The sequence below is a fragment of the Lacerta agilis genome, chromosome 15 (genome assembly GCF_009819535.1).
Source record: "Lacerta agilis isolate rLacAgi1 chromosome 15, rLacAgi1.pri, whole genome shotgun sequence".
Taxonomy (NCBI): Eukaryota; Metazoa; Chordata; class Lepidosauria; order Squamata; family Lacertidae; genus Lacerta; species Lacerta agilis.
In genome coordinates this window covers 35395116-35416010 of record NC_046326.1, presented here as the reverse complement: position 1 = coordinate 35416010, position 20895 = coordinate 35395116, and the positions used below count along the sequence as shown (strand labels likewise).

The 20895-nt window shown below is 48.9% G+C and overlaps 1 protein-coding gene across 8 annotated transcripts in view; it reads left to right on the top strand.

The window, feature by feature from the left end:
- SGSM2 (small G protein signaling modulator 2) overlaps positions 1-20895 on the top strand; it is an 88268-nt gene that overhangs the window by 45575 nt on the left and 21798 nt on the right. For 3 of the 8 annotated variants that reach the window (XM_033171823.1, XM_033171818.1, XM_033171822.1), the window contains exons 4-14: positions 1229-1393; positions 3196-3263; positions 4226-4371; positions 5976-6110; positions 9310-9434; positions 10629-10696; positions 11331-11494; positions 12703-12838; positions 14642-14776; positions 18531-18681; positions 20537-20601. In XM_033171823.1, the coding sequence (XP_033027714.1) occupies positions 1229-1393; positions 3196-3263; positions 4226-4371; positions 5976-6110; positions 9310-9434; positions 10629-10696; positions 11331-11494; positions 12703-12838; positions 14642-14776; positions 18531-18681; positions 20537-20601 (1358 nt within the window). The remainder of the gene's footprint in view (positions 1-1228; positions 1394-3195; positions 3264-4225; positions 4372-5975; positions 6111-9309; positions 9435-10628; positions 10697-11330; positions 11495-12702; positions 12839-14641; positions 14777-18530; positions 18682-20536; positions 20602-20895) is intronic. The other 5 variants (XM_033171821.1, XM_033171819.1, XM_033171820.1 and 2 more) reach the window with 5 other exon arrangements.

The window sequence follows — 20895 nt, the reverse complement described above, 5'->3', positions numbered from 1 at the left end:
TTTTTTGAATGCTCTGGGAGGCTACTCAAATTGGCAAGGTGTTATTGGGGGGGCCAGGGGAGGCGGCAGCCGGTCTCTTCCGCACCCCTTCTCCTCTGAGGCTTGTTCCGGCTTAACCCAGAATTCCCTGGGAACACACTGCTCTAGGTGCCGACTGTTTGGTCTGCGCTGGCCCAGATCCCAATAGCATGACCCTCAAAGTGCAAGTGTGTCCATGTGCACGCTCACACACAAACACCCCCCCCCAAAAGAAGCCTCAAAAGAATCCATCTTTCTTTCTTTCCCTTTTCAGGTCACCTTTAAGAAAGCTGGAGAATATAGTGAGGAGTTTCAGCTATCAGCCAGAGCCTCTTTCTCTCCTCAGGTTATTAGTTTATGTCAAGTGAGAATAAAATGGGGTAGTCCAGCCTACAGCAATCGGGTGCCTTCTGGATGCTTTGGACTACAACTCCCATCAGCCCAAGCTCCCAGGGACTGCTGGGAGTTGTAGTCCAGAGCATGCAGAATGCACCAGATTGCCAAAAGCTGAACTAGACAAATAAGGGTTTTTTAATTTTATTTTCCCCATAGTCCGGCAGATTGAAGGAGAGAGCAAAAATGTTTCTGGTGGATTATTTTTCTCCTCCTTGCCGCTGCCCCCCCACCCATCCACCCTCTCCAGTTTAAACTAGTTTACCAATGTCAGTAAGGCTTGTTTTACTGCTAGCATGTTCTCCTATCAGCTGTTGCTTTGGCACTCTTTCGAAAACGGACCAATTAGGCCTTCTGGTTTGGAAATCGTAGTTCCAGTCAACGCACGAGCACAAGGGGAACACAAGAACACCACAAGTGTGGTTCAAACACCTGCCTAATGCTAGAACAGGGAGATATCCAATGGAGCCAAATGTTGGACAATTCAGGGCCGATAGAAGGAAGTTTGTGGAGCGCATAAAGTGTGGAACTCACTGCCACCGGAGGCGGGGATGGCCACCAGCTTGGAGGACTTCTGAAGATGATTAGACAAAATCAGGGACAAGGCTGTCAATGGCTACTAGCCAATGGCTACCAGCCATTTACAGGTGCTGTCCCGCCCCCCCAGCAGTGACCCCCTGAGGGAATGCAGCCCTTGCATTTGGGGTGGGCACAGAGTTGTCAATCCCTCTCCAGAAAAATTAACCCGTGTTTGCGATGAAGCTTTTAAACTCTCTCTCTCTTTGAGAGTTTTCAGGCTTTCTTTATTTCTCTTTAGCAGGAAGAGTCAGCCGGCTGGCCAGGAATCCCTCAAGAGGCAGACGTCCACCACAAGCAAAGCCCCTGCCCTGACCCCACAAGCCGTCAAGCACATCTGGGTTCGTACCGCTCTGATCGAAAGGGTGCTGGACAAGATTGTGCAGTATGTGGTGGACAACTGCAGGTATCATCTGTCTATCATCTATGATCTATCTATCTATCTATCTATCTATCTATCTATCTATCTATCATCTATCATCTGTCTATCTATCTATCTATCTATCTATCTATCTATCTATCTATGGGACATGGGTGGTGCTGTGAGTTAAACCACAGAGCCTAGGGCTTGCTGATCAGAAGGTCGGCGGTTTGAATCCCCGTGACAGCTCCCGTTGCTCGGTCCCAGCTCCTGCCCACCTAGCAGTTCGAAAGCACATCAAAAAGTGCAAGTAGATAAATAGGTACCACTCCGGCGGGAAGGTAAACGGCGTTTCCATGCGCTGCTCTGGTTCACCAGAAGCGGCTTAGTCATGCTGGCCACATGACCCGGACGCTTTACGCCAGCTCCCTCGGCCAGTAATGCGAGATGAGCGCCGCAACCCCAGAGTCATCCGCGACTGGACCTAATAATAATAATAATAATAATAATAATAATAATAATAATATTTATTATTTGTACCCCGTCCATCTGGCTGGATTTCCAGGGGTCCCTTTACCTTTATCTATTTATCTGTCTGTCTATCTATTTGTTATATTTTCCTTTCTTCTGTTTCTTTTTTCCATCTTGCTTCTCTTCTCTTTGCTCCTGTTTCTTTTTAGATTAGATTTTTAAAGCACTTCTTTTATTCTGGCGTCAGGCATAATCCTTGCGTATCTTTTGATGAGTATCAATAGCAGCACACCTGGAACTAGAGTCGATGCTTTCCTTCTCACCGGTCGATGCAGAGCAGCTGGCTTCCATTGAGTCAGTTCCCTCTCCGTGTTAACAATATGCCTTAGAGAGGTTCCTGTTTGCTGTGCCCCCAAATCTGTACGAACAAATGCTGGCGCTGCCTCTTTCATTTTTGTAAAAAAATTGTCTTATGGGCAGCAGCCAAGGCAAGCCACCGCGTTGCAAAGGCAGCCCACTGCTTCTTGTTTTTAAACCAGGAAAATATTCCTGGCGGGTGGGAATGACATCAGCGCTCTTAGGGGAAAGAGTAAGGACTCCTGTTCCCTCTAGTGGTGAAATGTCACCATTCCTATCATAGAATCAGAGAGTCGTAGAATTGTAGACTTTGAAGGGACCCTGAGGATCATCAGGTCCAACCGCCTGCGATACAGGAATAGGCAGGGATAGAACCTGCAACCTTGGCATTATCAGCACCACACAGTGCGGTGTAGTGGTTAAGAGCGGTAGACTCGTAATCTGGTGAACCGGGTTCGCGTCTCCGCTCCTCCACATGCAGCTGCTGGGTGACCTTGGGCTAGTCACACTTCTCTGAAGTCTCTCAGCCCCACTCATCTCACAGAGTGTTTGTTGTGGGGGAGGAAGGGAAAGGAGAATGTTAGCCGCTTTGAGACTCCTTCGGGTAGTGATAAAGCGGGGTATCAAATCCAAACTCCTCCTCTTCTTCTAAGCAGCTGAGGGCAGACTGAGGTTGGTGTGGCAGACCCTCCCATTTGCTCTAAGGCACCAGCCTCTACTCTGGCCTGGAGAATGGCTGCCAGTCAGAGCAAGCAACCCTAAGGTCAAGGAGCAAATGCTTTGCCAGGGTATATAAGGCAGGGGGCCCTGTGTAAGAAAGCCAGCCCTGCTTTTTTTGTTTTGTTTCAGGCTTCTCTCCTTTCAAAACGTGGCCCGTGTCTAAATAATAATAACCAGAAGAACCCCCCCTCTCTCTCCTCCGCACGGCAAACTTCATTAACGCCCGTGCTCCTTTTTTTTCCATTGAAAGGTAAATGTTATTTTATCGCCGGTCGTTTTGTGTGGTTGCTCTCTTCCAGCAAATATTACGAGAAAGAAGCTCTGCTGGCAGATCCGGTCTGTGGGCCCATCTTGGCTTGCCTGCTGGGTGAGCATCTTTCAAATGTTATTTCTGTGTGCTTTGGAAGAGCGCTGTTTTGACAGTCCCCGTGTGGTTTCCCCGAAAAGGCATTTGCACAGATGATGAACGTGAGTCAAGAAACGTGATGCTATTGCACCAAAGGAAAGAGCGAGGATTCGGGGAGAGGGAGGGAGAGGAGGTTTCGTGAAGCGGCGGGCTCTAGTTGAGGCACGGCTGAGCTTTCGGCATCAGCACCAACAATTTAAAAACCCCAATTTTTTCCTTTTCTGGTAAAAGAGGAGTGGGTTATATGTTTTATGGAGCTGAGTCTGGATAGGGGAACCTGTGACTCTCTGGATATCGTTGGACTCCAACTCCCATCAGCCCAAGGCAGCATGGCCAGTGGTTAGGGATGCTGGGAGTTGTAGTCCACAGCAGCTGAAGGGCACCACCATTAGTTGTCCCTGATATAAAGGCTGATAGGTATTTAAATCCTGTTTTGCCAAGGGCCAAGATGCTGGATTTGGCAGATGTCCACAGACAATTAGTTGTGTAATCTGAGGGCCACCACCGAGAAGCTCCTGCCACCCTGAATTGTTTCCCTGAGTGACAAGTAAGGATGTTGCTCTTCTGCCACTGGAAATCAAGCAGTACCCAAATTTGAGATAACCTGGGAAACACATGTATTTGCCTGTTCCTTTAGCCCAGGGATGAGGTCCTCCAGACGTCGTTGTACTCCAGATCCCATCCCACCAACCCCAGCCAGTATGGCCCAGTAGTCAAGGATGATGGGTGTTGAGAGTCCCACAACATCTTGGAGCCCCCATCACTGGCTTAGATCTCTTTAGCTGAGGAGAAGCTACTGGCTTTCTTCCACCCCTGAGAAGGCAAAAGGAGTTTCCCAATTCCATTCATATTCTCTCTCTCTCTCTCTCTCTCTCTCTCTCTCTCTCTCTCTCTCTCTCTCTCTCTCTCTCTCCTGTTCTCAGTTGGACCCTGTGCCCTGGAATACACCAAGCTGAAAACAGCCGACCACTTCTGGACAGACCCCTCGGCCGACGAACTGGTCCAACGGCATCGCATCCACGGAGCCCACGGCCGGCAAGACTCTCCGTCCAAACGGCCAGCGTTAGGAGTGAGTCCTTTTTTCTCCCTGACGTGGCAGCGCAGCCTTTGCCATTGCATGGCCCTTCAGATGTTTTGGGGCTAGAGCTTCCATCAGGCCCAGCCAGATGATGGGAGCTGAGGTCCAGAATATCTGGAAGACCTCAGGGTGTGGCAAACATTTAGGCTGCATGCACACTGTATGTTTAGGACACTTTTGAAGCACAGCCCTACCCCAAGAATCCTTGGAAGTGTAGTTTGTTATTGTATTTCTGCGGTTGCGTGGGGCAAACTACAGTTCTCAGAATTATCTGGGGAGGGTGCACTTTAAATGCATGGTGGTTATGGAAGCATTGGGAGGAATTCCAACTTTGTGCTACGTTGAACGTGCTTTCCGTACAAGCGTTTCAGCTTGCCAGGCAGAACAACCTCCCCCTGTGCAGTGTTCTGGGGTTTCTCCTGAGTCGTCCTGAGCCCATTTTGGGGTGCAGGGGAGGCACAGAGGGAGGAGGGTGGGGGTGGGGGTGGGAAGCCCATTGCAAAAGCAGAGGTTCTTGTGCAGGGCTTCCACCGATGGGACTCATTAGGGGCACCCACCCCTCAGACTGTAAATACTGTAGAATCATCAAATTGTAGAGCTGGAACGGACTCTGAGGAGCATGCAGCTGTTCCATGTAGGGATCATCCTGCAAATATATGTATTCATAGAACTGAAAGTGATCCAAGGGGCCACTCCTGCAGGAAGATTGTAGTGCCCTCATTCATAGGCTGTGATTCTATGCAACAAGGGATTCACAACAAAACTCCCCCACTCCCTCTGCAATTACTGGGCTTACTTGAAGGAAAGTCACTTTTTGCATGTATAGGGAAATTTTTTAACGTTCAATGTTTTATTATGCTTTTATATTTGATGGAAGCTGCCCAGAATGGCTGGTGCAACCCAGTCAGATGGGTGGTATACTCTTATTATTATTATTATTATTATTATTACAACAACATAAGCATAAAACTGAACATTAAAATATAGCTGGACTTCAGAATACCCTTCCTTGGACAGTGAAGCCCACCAAAACCAATAGGATTTCCTTCTGAGGAATTTGGACGGCGGCCTTGCTGCGAAACGCGACGCTGTTCCTCTTTTGGAAATCTAATATGGGGCGAAGCTTTTGTTGTTTCCCCCACCGCAGAAAAGGGGACTTCTCTTTGGTGTCTTGTATCACCTTCGCCCTCTGAACCAGGTGGACAGGATCAGGCGATGGCTTGAATCTGGCTCCTTGCTGTGCTCCCCCCCCCAAAAAAAAAGTTGTGGCAGCAAATGAGGGGAGCGTGCCCTTCAAAACTCCATTCGGTTTAGGGCAGAGTTTCTCAAACTTGGGTCTCCAGCTGTTTTTGGACTACAGTTCCCATCATCCCTGCTAGCGAGGGATGATGGGAGTTGTAGTCCAAAAAACTACTGGAGGCTCAAGCTTGGGAAACCCTGGGTTAGGGTAAATCCAAGGAATAACCACAATTTAAGAATGAAAATATAATTAATGTGAGGCCACCTCTCACAACAAAGCAGGAGGTTATTCACAGTTGCCCATTGCCGCCAACGCAACGGTATCCTTGCTTTTGTGTGTGTGTGTGTCCCCCCAGATACGGAAACGCCACTCCAGCGGAAGCATGTCGGAGGATCGCTTTGCTGCCTCGGCTAGAGATTACGTCGAGTCGTTGCACCAGAATTCCCGGACGCACTTGCTGTATGGAAAGAACAACGTCCTGGTTCAGCCCGTAAGTGCTTGGGGCGTGGGGCAGAGGAGCACACCTGCCTGGGGGTGACATTTCATATTGGTGTCAGAAAGAGGAAACCGTGTCAGGAATCCTGCTTCTGTTCCCAGCCCCAACCTGTGTGAGCTAGAGGGGTATGGGGGCTTGCTCAGTAGGGCTTGCTCCCCTAAGGTGGAGAGAAAGAAAGCAGCTGAGGTACGTTCCATACTGTGATAATACAGTGGAACCTTGGTTCTTGATCTTAATCCATTCCGAAAGTCTGTTCGACTGCCAAAACCATTCGAAAACCAAGGTGCGGTTTCCGATTGGCTGCAGGAGCTTCCTGCACTCAAGCGGAAGCTGCGTAGGATGTTTGGCTTCCGATAAATGTTCGAAAACCGGAACGCTTCCTTCCGGGTTTTCGGCGTTCGGAAGCCGATTTGTTCATCAGCTAAGCCATTCAGGAACCAAGATTCCACCGTGTCAGCATATCGCGTATTTAGCTCCTGATATATCGCAATGCTGGAAACCAGATGTTGCCCAGCCCCGCCGTAACTTTAAATCAGTATCATACCCCTTTAAGCAACTGGGGCTTCACCCAAATAACTCTCCACGGGAATCTCTGGGAATTGTAGCTCTGGGAGGGGAATAGGGGCCCCCTCACAACTCTCAGCACCCTCAACAAACTACAGTTCCCAGGATTCTCTAGGGGCAGGCCATGACTGTTCAGAGTGGTATGGTAAAAAGGTAAAGAGACCCCTGACCATCAGGTCCAGTCGTGTCCAACTCTGGGGATGTGGCGCTCATCTCGCTCTATAGGCCGAGGGAGCTGGCGTTTGTCCGCAGACAGCTTCCGGGTCATGTGGCCAGCATGACTAAGCCGCTTCTGGCAAACTAGGGCAGCGCATGGAAACACCATTTACCTTCCCGCTGGAGCGGTCCCTATTTATCTACTTGCACTTTGACGTGCTTTCGAACTGCTAGGTGGGCAGGAGCTGGGACTGAGCAACAGGAGCTCACCCCGTGGCAGGGATTTGAACCGCCGACCTTCTGATCAGCAAGCCCTAGGCTCTGTGGTTTAACCCATACTGCTTCAAATGTGCAGTGCAGATGAACCCAAGTTCAAGTCACTTTTAGCCTGTCGCCTTGATAATCCCAACAATGTACTGAAGGAGAGAAAAGCGTCTGGCGAGGGACATATATATTAATTCACCTCATTTGCCAACCTCACGATCTCTCCGGAACCTTGGCTGTTAAGCGCAGCATCACAAGCCAACTGGGAACATGTGCCGCTTCACATCAGAATTAAAAGACACGAAGTGGACACTGACAAGGGAATTCATTTAAAGACATGAGTCACAAACAGGACAGAGAGGGTTGGAAGCATTGCGATGAGTCACCAATTCGTGCAAGTCAATGAAGGGAAGACTTTAATTTACATCCAGGTAACCTGGGTCAAGGAGACCCCGGCTTTGACATCACACATCTCCTATTTTTGGTCCTCCTTTTCTTCTCCCTCTCTCTCTGTGTCTTTGCTGAGCTCAACAGGACGCCTCGCAGCCTTACTGATCCTCCACAGCTGCCTAGAAGCTGGCTGTGCATTCGAAGTTGAGGACATGCAACAGAGAAACGTTATACCTGCCTCTCTCCTAACAATGGAATTGGTGGGACACCCACGGAAACCGAATGTCCGGAGATGCAGGACTGATAAAAGAAAGTCCTTCACACAGTCAGGGCATAGTTAAATTGCGGGGCTCTCTCCCAGAAGAGGCAGCAATGACTAATGGCTTGGATGGCGTTAATAGAAGATTAGATAAATTCTTGGAGGAAATTGTTCTAGTGCTATGAGAGAGGGAGCAAAAGACTTTTCTCTGCCTGCTTTCTGATTTGCAGCCCAGGGCCTCGCCTGCTCCCAGTTTCTTTCCAGTTCAAAGCTGTGCTGTTGAAAGGTTTGAGGCCCTTTGGGGATGGGATGTGCAGAAGCAGTGTCAATAATAATAATAATAATAATAATAATAATAATAATAATAATATACCAGTATAATATAATATTTATACCCTGCCCATCTGCGACGAACCTCCACTTCAGACTCTCCCCTCGTTACTAAGTGAATTTTTAATCAGGTGTTCTGGGTCAAATTGCAATGCACCCCACCTGTCCCTCTGAGGTCCGTCTGTTATTTCAATCCCCTTTTATCTATAATCTGGGGGTCCCTTAGTAACGGGAGTTTTCCTGTCCAGTGGCCATGGCCGGGTATATCCTCTGCTCAGGGCTTCAGGGGTTAACCTCTCCTTTGCCTACAGTTCGGGGTCTCTCCTTATTAGATCCCCTCACTATATCAGTTAGCTAAACCCTCTTAGCAACTCTGTGGCAATACCAGGGTTTCCGCCCGCTAGCCCCTCCTGAGGGAACTCCAAGACACAAACTATCACCTTTCAGGTTAGTTTTGTCCTTTCCCTGAGTTCACCTCCTCAAGAGCCTATATAACTCGCTGGACCAAATGAACAATGATATTTTCTTAGCTTAACAATAAGAGGTCTTTATTTCTTACAGAATGTAACGGTTTCAGTAATGGTTCATAAGCTTAGTTTCATAACAGTGTAAACTCTTTCAGCATCATATACACATCTTCAACGATCCTAACCTAACCTAAACGTAACCTGGCCCCACACCCTCCTTCTTCCAGTCACCACTCTCCTCACACTAACGGCTGCTCCCCCTTTTAAAGAGCGGAATGTCCTGCCTCCCAAGGGGTATCTGCCACTCAAACTGGGGTGCCCATTAACTCCTAAAACACCGTGGGTTTCTGAACATCCCCTAACTTAGATCTGATTCATTACACCATCTGGTTTCCCCAGCCACTCTGGTCGGCTGCCAACAGAATACAAAAGCACAATAGATCATCAAACATTATAAACTTCCCTGAACAGGGCTGCCTTCAGACGTCTTCTAAAAGTCAGATAGTTGTTTATTTCCTTGACATCTGGTGGGAGGGCTTTCCACAGGGCGGGCGCCACTTCCAAGAAGGCCCTCTGCCTGGTTCCCTGTAACCTCACTTCTCGCAGGGAGGGAACCGCCAGAAGGCCCTCCTTGGAGCTGGACCTCAGCTTCTGGGCTGACCAGGGCTCTTCCAGTTCTTGCGGTGCACAGCGTTGCTCTCTCTCTCCTACATTTGTCCTAAACCATTTCCTCTCCTTATTATTTGGCCGGCTTCCCAAACAGAAAGATGACATGGAGGCCATCCCAGGCTACCTCTCTCTCCACCAGTCGGCCGATTCCCTCACTCTGAAATGGACGCCGAATCAGCTCATGAACGGGACGCTGGGGGACACGGAGCTTGAGAAAAGGTAAGACGCAGAAGTGGTCCTTGCGACCGCTGGGTGTAAAAAAGAAGTCCGGCCGGGGGGGGGGGGCTGGCTGAGGGCAGACTGGGGCAGTTTGGGGCAAGCGCCCCATTCTCTGTAATGCATCAGTGGGGAACCTCAGGCCTGGGAGGGGAGTGCAAATGTGGTCCTCTAGGGCTTTCTGCCTGGCTGTCACAGACTGTCTGGACACTGAGGAATGGTGAAAGGAACCAGCTGGGGAACACACAAGGGAAGAAGGAAGGCCCAGAGCCCGGGGAGTGGTGGTGGGATGACGATGAGAGAGAAGAGGGCTTAGTGAGTGGAGAGAATCGGTGGCAGAGGGAAGTCCAGAATCAGAGGGAGAAGCTGAAGCAGGAGAGGATGGAGGCCAAGAGGCAGAGAGGAGTCTGGCTGGTGAAGAGACCCTAGTGTCTCTCCTTCCTTTTGCAACATTCTCCCCTTCCCACTGGTCTCCCAGAACCAGTAGAGGGCTGAAATGGGTGGAGCAGAGGCAGGCTACATGCAGGCACAGTCTCTGATTGCTTGGGGAAGTTCCTGGAGAGGAGGAGACATAAACAGGTGTGGGGAGGTGGAGGCCTCTATCTGATTTTCATGGAGTAAGACTACTAGGAATGAGCTGCTTAATCTTCTGCCAAGTCTGGGAAGATCGTGCTTTTGCTAATGAGGAGTTAACTCCAGCTTTGAATGGTGTGATTTACTGCTGGGTCACACTTTGACACTGGCCTTCAGATCTCTTTCCAGGCCACAACCCCTCCTTGGCTCTGCTTCGTTGCTCCCTAGGCTAGGATGTGTCCTTGAACCCTGATACTGCCTCTTTCTCTCCTGGGCAGAGGGCAGAGAGGGGGATGTGCAAAACCCCTCTAGCCCCAAAACAGGTGCTTTGTGCTGATACTAATTTTGTCTGTTGTGCGTTGCCTTGACAAAAGCTTGGATTATTAGTCAATCAAACAAACAAACAAACAAACAAACAAACAGTAATTAACCAAGTATCTGAAGAAGTATGCATGCATACGAAAGCTTATACCCAGAACAAACTTAGTTGGTCTCCAAGGTGCTACTGGACAATTTTTAATTTATTTTTTAGTAATTAAACAAATTTTATGTGGGGTTGACAGGGCCTAGAAGAAATGATCACCTCTTGTATTTCTGTTTGTTTATCTTATTACATGCGTTCAGCATCTACTGGGACTATGCCTTGATTGTGCCATTTAGCCAAATCGTGTGCATCCACTGCCATCAGCAACGTAAGCATCATACGCTCTTTGTCATGGGGATTCTGGGACCTTCCAGAGGGTCTCTGGACCATATGCATTTTCTCTGCTCAGTATGCAGATTCTCCAAGACACATGCCACCTTTTCCAATTTCTTGTTCAGCAGTGTGCAATCTGCACTCCTCAGGCTGCTGCTGGTCCGCTGCCTAATCTTACATGGCCCACAACACACCTTCCCATTGGCTGGAGAAAATGCATATTGCCCAGAGATGTACAAAATTCAGTCACAATATGCACACCATTGAGGCCGAGAGGTGGGGTCTTGTCGTCTGGGCAGCCCAGGACCTCCATACACCACTGCCCAGGCTTGCACCCCGGGGAGGTCAAACACATATGCACATTCTCCAAGGCTTGTTGGGGAATTATGCACAATGGCAAGAGAATGTACAAAATTCAGTCACAATATGCACATTCTCCAAAGCCTCTTGGGGATTATGAATATTGATCAGGAAATGTGCACAACTCTTCATGGAAAGATTATGTGCACATTCTCCCTGAGGCCTGGTAGGAATGTGCACAATGGCCAGGTACCCCCCCCCACATTAACCACTCTTTCCTCTTGACTTACGTAAACAGAGCTAACATTGAGGCATATTCTTTCCTGCAGCAGAGCGAGGGGGGACGTTGGTTCTGGTGAGCCAAGATGGCATCCAACGGCCCCCGCTTCACTTCCCGCCTGGTGGACACCTCCTTGCCTTCCTTTCTTGCCTTGAAAACGGCCTTCTGCCCCGTGGACAGTTGGAGCCTCCACTGTGGTCCCAGCAGGGAAAGGTGAGACCTCTAGCCTGGCAATTAACGCCTTCCATATGGACCTGACAGGACAGTAATGGGTTACCTCTGGCCCTTGTGATGTCACTGGACTCCAGTTCCCATCAGCCACAGCAGCCAGCATGGCCAGTGGAGAGGGATGATGGGAGTTGTAGTCCAGCAGCATCTCTAGAGTCACAGGCTCCCCATCTATCAGCGGCACCTGTAGGGATCCATGCAGCGTCCCCTAAAGCTGTGTGAGGTGCTTTGCAGCCCCAGCAATCGGCTCCCTGTTGGGCCTTCAAAGCTTGCTTATACCGGCACTGTTTAATTCCAAGCGGCAATTGATAGGTGGGCGGCCCCATCGACCTGCCCAGTTCCCCACTCTGCTGTCTCCAATCAGGGTCTCTCTTTCAGTCTCGACCAACCATATGCTTCCCAGCTCTCGACAGCTATGCACCTCACCCAGCCAACTAGTACTCGGTTATATTTCATGAAGGGGGAGGTTACATTTTGACAAGCAGCTGCTGAGAACTGCTCCACTGCAGGGTGGAACACTGCTGCTTGGGAGCCAGCCACCCAGTTATGCCCTTTCCCAGGATATCCAGTCCAGTCCACCACCCGCAGTTAGTCAGCATTCTGAACATGCTCAGTCCTCTTTGGACTGTTTGAGGATGCAATCGGCAAACCCCAGGATTTCCAAGCCTTCCCAGACCTTTGTGTGTGGGGGGGGTGCCATTATGGCTGTATAACTGATGGCACGCCCCTCTTGCACATCAGAAATAGCGGGAGCAAGATAGACCATTCCTCCTCCTCCATGAGAGGCCAAAAAGAGCCCTGCTAGATTGCACAAAAGTGCCATCTAAGCTAGAAGCCTATTCTCATAGTGGCAAGCCGAACGTTCTTCAGAAGCCTCCAGTCAGGCCTTGAAGGGCTATATTGCCCTCTCCGGTAGTTGTTGCTCCTTAGCAACTGGTACTCACTGATAGACTGCCTCTGAACATGGAGGTTTCATCTCTGCCACTGATAAGAGACCGCCCTGCTCCATTAGCCACCTCTTCCAGCAGTTGACTTCCACATCTTGCAAGGAAGTGCTCCTTTGGCCTGCCCTGGGTTTACTGCTTTGTCAGGTAACCCCTGAGGTCTAGTGTCATGAGAGAGGGATTTAGAACTCTCTACTACAGCCTCTCTGTGAGTCACATCCTGTCTGGTTGCCCTGTTTTACATTGTAGGGCAAAGTGTTCCCCATTCTCCGGAAACGGAACACCTACAACAGGTCTGTGGATCTGGAAGAAATGCCGGCAGCTATGGAGATGGCTACAGATTACGTCTTCAGGATCATTTACCCAGGCCATAGGCACGAAAACAGTAAGAACCTCCTTTGTTTGGATTTTTCGTTTTACATACCGGTAGATGACGGAGAATTGCAGGTAATTTCTTTAGCAGCGGTGAGACGACATTTTGGATTTCCTTGAAGTTTTTAATCTCATTTAGGACATTCGCACCGTGCCTTTTTGACTTAAATTGCCCTCAAGGAGACTTATAAATAGATCACACTTTTAAAAATAATAATAATTAATGAACTATCATCAGGGTCAGGGATGGGGAACCTGTGGCCTTCTGTTTTTATATCAATTTTATTAAGATTTTTCAACACCTGATACAATAAAAACCCAGTTACAGGTAGGTAGCCGTGTTGGTCTGCCATAGTCAAAACAAAATAAAAAATAAAACAAATTCCTTCCAGTAGCGCCTTAGAGACCAACTAAGTTTGTTCTTGGTATGAGCTTTCGTGTGCATGCACACTCAGAAGTGTGCATGCACACGAAAGCTCATACCAAGAACAAACTTAGTTGGTCTCTAAGGTGCTACTGGAAGGAATTTTTTATTTTGTTTTGAATAAAAACCCAATTAGTCTAAAGAGAGAGAGAGAGACTTGCCAGCAAATTGGCGCTGCATTTGATTTTCCATGAGAAATTATCAACGTACAGAAAATTGCGAGTTGCAGCATTCAACGGAGTCATTGGCAGCGTGCGTCTCTCTTTTTAAAAATAAAATAGAAATTGAAGGATCTGCCACAGGGAGTGAGAACCTGCAACCCTCCAGGTGCAGATGGACTCCCAAAACCGACAGTCCCAGCCAGCGTGGTTAGTGACTAGGGATGATGGGAGTTGTAGTCCAATGATTCATCATGCCATGGATGCGTTAGTTGAGATTCCTGCATTGCAGGGGGGTTGGACTAGAGGACCGTCGTGGTCCCTTCCAAATCTATAAATCTGTGATTCTGGAAGGTTGTTTGTGACATTGGGGGGGGGGGGAGGCAGTGCTGTCAAGTATCCCGTTTTCCCTGGGATTCTCCTTTATTTCAAGCAGTTTCCCGCTGCTCTCCCTTATTTTTTATTTCCCTTAAATTTCCCGTTTTTAATGGAAGCAGCTCCTCCCCTGCTGGCCAGGGACTGGGTGGGAAGACCTCGCCTACTTGGAGAGAAAAGCCTCAGCCCTCAAAGCAAGTGGGAGCCGTTTCCCGTGCTTACAGGGGGGTGTACTCCTCCCCCTGCATCAGCCCCTATCTGTTGCCGCCGAGCCCCTCAGCCGGCCAATAGGGTTAGCTGGCGGGCGGAGCCTGGCTGCCTTTGAGCAGCTGCTGCTTCCTGTCCTGTTTTGATGGGATCAGACAAGAAGACGATGGGGCTCCATTGCGCAGAGCACATGGCTGCCCTCCTCTTTGCTCCGCTCCGAGTCCGAGCCCGCTTGGAGTTTACATTGCTGCTCCGCCCACTTTTGCTTCTGCCTCCGCCCACCACTGACATGTGACTGTCCCCAGGATAGGTGAGACTGCTGATCCCTTATTTTCAAATCCGAAACTTGACAGCTATGGGGGGAGGTGATGTATACAATTGTGAACAGTCTTCCTTGACTGGCTGAGTAGGCAAGCCCTCTTTCGACAACTTTTGGAAGCACCAACCCTAGTTGTTGCACTGGATGAATGGGCCTTTGGTTGGAAGGTGCTCTTCCTACCAATCCATGATGTCAGAATCTTGTGTTTGCCCCCTTGTGGAGGGGAGGACCCGGCTCCCTTTGCTTCAGACATGTCCTTTCAAAGCTTGACTGGTGGATCCCAATGCCCGTTTCGTTTTCTCTTATTCCTCTTTCACTATTTTCTTTGAGCAGTAACTATTAACTACCACCACTTAGCTGCCAGCCGCTCTGCCTCCGTCGACGATGACGAGGACGACGAAGACAAGCTGCACTCAATGCTATCCATGATCTGCAATCGGAACCTCACAGATCCTAAAAGGATGAAAGGTTTTTATCCTTCTCCCCCCCGCAACCCCACTCCCTCTTCATTCCCCCCCCCCCGGCAGCTCCAGAGCAAAACATTCTTTCTCACACTCGCACGCAACGTGCAACGGTGCTGGCATTGATGCGCGTTCTTCCGGGTCAGAGGAATTGCAAGGAGGCCATCTTGGACAAAGGGAAACCTAAGGGACCAGTGGCTCTTTTGTCCCCTGTTTCCTTTGCAAACAGTCACGAACTCCTTTCTCTTCTCTGCTTAGATGGTAGTCTGTGCTAGGTACTCAGGGACCTTGAACCAGAAAAGCTTGTAGACATGGCCGTCCACAGTGGGGTGGCAGTGAAGAAGGGGGTAGCTGCCCCCATCCTGCTGGGCAACCCATAATCCCTACGATCCCAGTTTTCGTTTTTTTTAAAACAAGGTTTCTTGCATTTGTCCAACCTGAGATGACAGGCAAAATGTGTGTGTGTTTTCTAATTTCTTTAGAGAGCAACTTGCCTGTTCCTTCCTTTTTCATTATGTTATGTTGTTACGTTACGTTACGTTTGTAGGGTTTACTTTGCTGTCCCCACATCTGCCCCCCCCCAAATCCTGCCCATGCCTGCAAGGTGGTGTGTGCAAATGCCTCTTCAGGCGGACAAGGGAACTGCAGGTGTAACATCAGGCCTCCTGATTGGCAGCCTATGTGAAGCCTCCAGATTGGTCAGGCCTGATACAAATACCCTGAGTCGAGCCATTTTTGGGGGTCGAATGCCTTTTCTCGTACCACCATTACTCAAAGCCCAGGCTTATATTGTAGGCGGTGAAGCTGCAGCCCTCCAGATGGACTCCCAAATGAACCAAAGGCGATGGGAGTTGTAGCACAGCAAGATCTGGAGGGTCGCAAGCTTCCCACCCCTGCTAAAGATGGTGGCATGCAGGTCTCCAGTTTCCACTCCAGGAAAACCATTACCACATGTCTGAATCTGTCCACAGTCTGGCTCCAACAACTGGTATCTGGGCGGATGCAAAACTGTGAAGAAGGCAATTGGGGCACCAGATCAAAGCCTGAGCCTCTGTCCTCCCATCCTAGTCCAACACGGATGGGGGACCATTTGTAGCCTGAGGGCCTCATTCACCTCTGGGAAGCCTTCTGGGCACGGCCAGAGGTAAAAGGGGGTGGAGCGACAGGCAGTCATGCTACCCTGTTTCTCCTAAAATAAGACATAGCCATAAAATAAGCCATAGCAGGATTTCTATGCATTTGCGAAATATAAGCCGTTCTCCAAAAATAAGCCATACCCCGAAAATAAGCCATAGTGACGCGGCACCTCCCATTAAAACAGCCTGGGGAGGCGTGGCTATGCAGCGTACCGATGCGACGCGGTTAAAATAAGACATCCCCTGAAAATAAGCCATACTGTGTTTTTTTGAGCAAAAAAAATATAAGACGGTGTCTTATTTTAGGAGAAACACGGTACCTGCTGTACAGTGGGCTAGTTTCTACAGATATACCCTCCTGCATGCAGGCAAACAACAGGCATGATCAAGAGTTCAAAGACACATCCCAGCCAGGCAGAAATCACACACGGGTGATGTGAAGCAGGGCCAGCGAAGGGTGTGGCCTGGCTTGAGTTCTCAGGGCCGAACGGAGAAGCTTGGAGGGCCACATTTCTCTCCCCCACCCGCTCCCAAGACTGAGGTTGCTTTGTCCTCCTATGCCTGGTGCTTTATCACTCCAGCGCACTCGGTCAGCAACATTTGCTGTCTGGGTGAGCAAGCAGGGAAGGGCATGGAATCATAGAATTGTAGAGTCGGAAGGGATCCCGAGGGTCATCTAGTCCAACCCCCTTGTGGCACCTACATGTCAATAGCCCCACACACCTACGTGCATGTGCGCAAGAGCCACGTGGCATCCAGAACACACACCCTCCATAGAGCTGAGATAAATAAATCTATAAAGTCAGGAACATGATTTCTTAGGGATAAAGGGAAGAAAACCCATGCATGTAGAAAATTAGCATGTCAGGGAGAAGACTTAAGTCTCCCTGACTTCCTAGTTTTCAGTGCACGGGGAATGTTTATAGAGGAGCATTCAGCCCAGTGCGCATCGGAAATGATGGGACAGAAGGCAAGGAGCCCAACAGTAGGTGGCGCCATAGCCAATGACAGGCAGAGCCAACTCATGCTAGTTTTGTCTCCCTCCTCCTCCTTGCTACAAGAGGCAATACTGAGACCAAGGATGAGAAAACTGACAGGTTGTTCTGCCAAGCAATGCACATTACTTAAGCAGATGCCGTAAGACCTTGAAGTCCAGAGTCTCTCCTTACCCAACCTACCCCTGGCGCCTTGACCATTCCTCTGGACAGCATAATGGCAGCACTCTTGCACCCACCTCGCTCTCCATTTTGCTTTCGAGTTCCTTGCCACACCCCCTTTTGACATTCCTTGCATGCGGCTGAAAATCTGGCCATGATCAGGAAGATTTGCGGAAACCCGATTTAAGAACAAAAGCAAAAAGCAAAAAAGCAAAAAACAAAAATGAGCTCTCGTTTCTGAAGATGCTGTTCACTCTAATTCTTCACTAGTTCTGGTACCTTTCATCTGAATTCTTAGGTTCTGTGGGGTTCACCTTAAAAGGATACGGTTTCTTTTAATCAATAAAGACCTTCCAAAGCTGTCTTTTTCTTGTCTTGTGGAGGGGTGGGGGGAGAAGGGGGGGAGGAAAAACCCAAACCACGCTCCCCACCCCTTTAAGATTGGTTGGCCCAAATGGTTTTGGGTTGGGGGAAGTTCCCATAAATACTGGCTTGTTCAGCTCCTTCCTGAAGAATTAAGGTGAAGAGCATTTTTTTAATCCTCCCTGCCCGCTTCTGCTTTAATGGAGTTTGGCTTCTATAGCATGAACGTAACATCTTCTCTCTCTCTCTCTCTCTCTCTTTTGGGATAATACTAACCGCATTCTCCGTTCCAACCCTTATACCTTTCTGTTAACAACTTTCTGTTGCAATAATAGCTGAATCCATTAACTGCTCCAACCCCACCCTGAAATACGCCACTTTTTGGAAACGTGAATACATGCTGTGTCCGCTAGCCAAGTTGCATGTTTTGGAGTTCCATCCTCCGTTCTTATTTTCTAACCCTTTCCTGCCAAAATCTGAAAGCGCAGCTGTGGGTGAGATAACCTCACCAACCTGCGTCCTCCTTGCATGTTTTCCGTATGGCTCTCTGGTTTGGGCCCAAGCCATTTGCCTTAATGGACATCATGGATGAGCTGACAGCCAGTCGTTTATGAAAGGCATCATCCGGTTTAAAAAGAGGGAGTTGGGAAATAAAGGGGGGGGGGTGTTTCACCAGCCTGGTGCCCTCCAGATGCCACAGACTACAACTCCCATCATCCATGACTACGAGCCATCTGACTGTGGATGATGGGAGTTGTAGTCCAACACACCTGGAAGGCGCCATGCTGACTCTCTGTGGCTTACAGAATCAGGGTCACGGTTTTTTTAATTTTCATTTTTGGTATAGCTATATTTGCCCCAAATGGAGCAAAACAGAAGCAGGGAGAGATCAAAGTGTTGCAACTTGTTGGTGTTGCGCGTGGTGGGGGGGGAGGTATTGGAGGGGAAGCACGCTGCAAATCTTTGCAGCGTCTTTCTCCTCTTCCCTCCCCGTCCTTGTCCAACTCTCAAGCCCAAAGGGCGCACGATCTGCTCCGAGGCTTCGTATCACGCTAAATATCTCTCCCTCTCCCCCGCCTCCCCTCCATTTCTCTCTTTTGCCTAGACATCGGCGACACGTCAGAGATGCAGGGGTTTGGGGCCAGCTTGTTGTCGTGGCAGCTGGACCCGTGCAGCCAGGGGTCCTCCTGCCTCTCGTGCTCCACCGGCAGCTCCCCTTACGACGTTCCCAGCTGCTGCACCTGCATCCACGACAGGTGAAATGAACTGCCCAGCTGTTGACCTTGCTTTTGTGGGGGGGGGGGCTCTCTGTGTTAGTGCAAATATTGAAGGATAAGGTGGCGTTTCAGTTTGCATACTGCTTTGGAAAGTGATCTGGATTTAAATGCATACTGAATTTAATCTCTCCTCCATCCCTCATTGTGAGCATGCAGTTTGGTGGCAACCACATGATTAACAAGGGTTAATTCACAAAACTGTTGAGAACACAGAAAAGCAAAATTAACATAATCACCACTGTCTCTCTGCTTTCTTTTCTTTTCACTGTTTACAACACCTCCCCCACCCCAATGATAAACTCAGGAGCTGCACCATGCATCTGATGAAGCAGAGTGTAATCTGCAAAAGCTTATGCGAGGCATCCCCAAACTTGGCCCCCCAGATGTTTTGGGACTACAATTCCCATCATCCCTGACCACTGGTCCTGTTAGCTAGGGATGATGGGAGTTGTAGTCCCAAAACATCTGGAGGGCCGAGTTTGGGGATGCCTGGCTTATGCCATAATAAATAGGTTCATCTTTAAGGTTCCACAAGACTCTTAAGTCTGTTGCAGCAAAAAACAACAAGGTTTCCCCTCTGTAAATTCTTCTAGGTCAGTGTTTGCCATCTGCAATTTCTTTTTCTTTTTCCTGTTTCTAATAAATAAATATTTTTAAAAAACTGAATATAGAAATCACACGCACCATGCGAACTCTAAATGATAGTACAAATATTAACAAGAATATCATATAATGCAACATAAACCTTTCAATATTCCTGTGACACCTTAATACAAAACCTTTAACAGTGCAGCTGTATATTTTCAAAGATAAGATGAGATATATATTGAATAGCCATCTATTTTCTTTAAATAAATGTATGAATCGTCTCTTAAAATCTCCGTATCAAACATTTAAATGTTTGCTTGTGACATACATATCTCTGTGTATAAATCCATTTCATTTACAGCAGCCATCTGCAATCTGACCTTTACGATTTAAAGCCATCTGCAATTTCTATGAACGCTTCCATTTTTCATTTCATTTCATTTTCAAAAAAGCACTATTTTCTGAAATCTGCCGATCCAGGGAATGAATTTGAAGGCAAAATTAACCCGAAGGAACCATTCTGTTATTTATTTACTTATGCTGATTGCATCCTCGCCCTTTAGTTAAAAAAAAAAGCTCCCAGAGCAGCTTAAAATATCCATTATTAGGACCATCTCTGCACTCAGGCTTACAATCTAAAAATACATGACACACAAATCTATTGAGATGTTGTCAATCCCAGGGGCGGAGGAAGGGGGGTCCGGGGGTGCGGGCCGCCCTGGGTGTCACCACTGAGGGGGGTGACAAAATGTCGGGTGGCCCAAGTCTACTGGGAGCGTGCAGGGGGGTGACAAAATGTCGGGTGGCTCCCGTCTCTACTGGGAGCGTGCAGGCTCCACACTACCCAAACGGTCCACCCACTGTCTCCCTCCCCCAAGCTGTAGGGCGGCTGAGTGGGAGGAGGCAGGCAGACTCCAGAGGCCCTGCGGTGCGCCCCGCCCCATGGGCAGCTCGCCCCGCCCCATGGCATGCCACCCCAGGCGCCCGAGCGACTTCCTCCTCCACTGGTCAATCCAGTCATTTGGGTGGTTAATGGGACCGAGTGACAATGCCAAGCCAGAGTAGCAGACGACGACCAAGGAGACCCCCCACCCCCCCAGTTCAATCCCCACTCAGCCGGGTGCCTTTGCTAGCTGGCTAACAGATAGCGACAGGCCCATCTCTTCTCATCAGGTTGTTGAGAAGTTTCTTCTAAAAAATAAATTTCAGCATGTGCATTAAAGCCTTTGGGTATTTCTTTCAACAGGACCCCTCTAAAAATGTTGTGCCAAAGCATGAAGAAACAGATTATTTCTAGAGCCTTCTATGGATGTAAGTACAGCCTATGTTTGCAAGTGAGGGGTGTGTGTGTGTGTGTGTGTGTGTGTGTGTGTGTAAGTCCGCTGTCCCAATTGAGATGTATCGTGTTTTGCCTGGAAATAAGTCTTCCGATGTTTGAAAGAGACTCCTCTTTCTCTCTCAGAGCTACGATTCCTAGAGGAGCCCGGGGATTGATGGTTAAACCGCTCTGGGAATTGTAGCTCTGTGAGGGGAACGGGTACCAATAGAAAGTTCTCTCCTGGAGCAAATAACATGTTGGGACGTGGGGTGATATTTAGGGGAGCA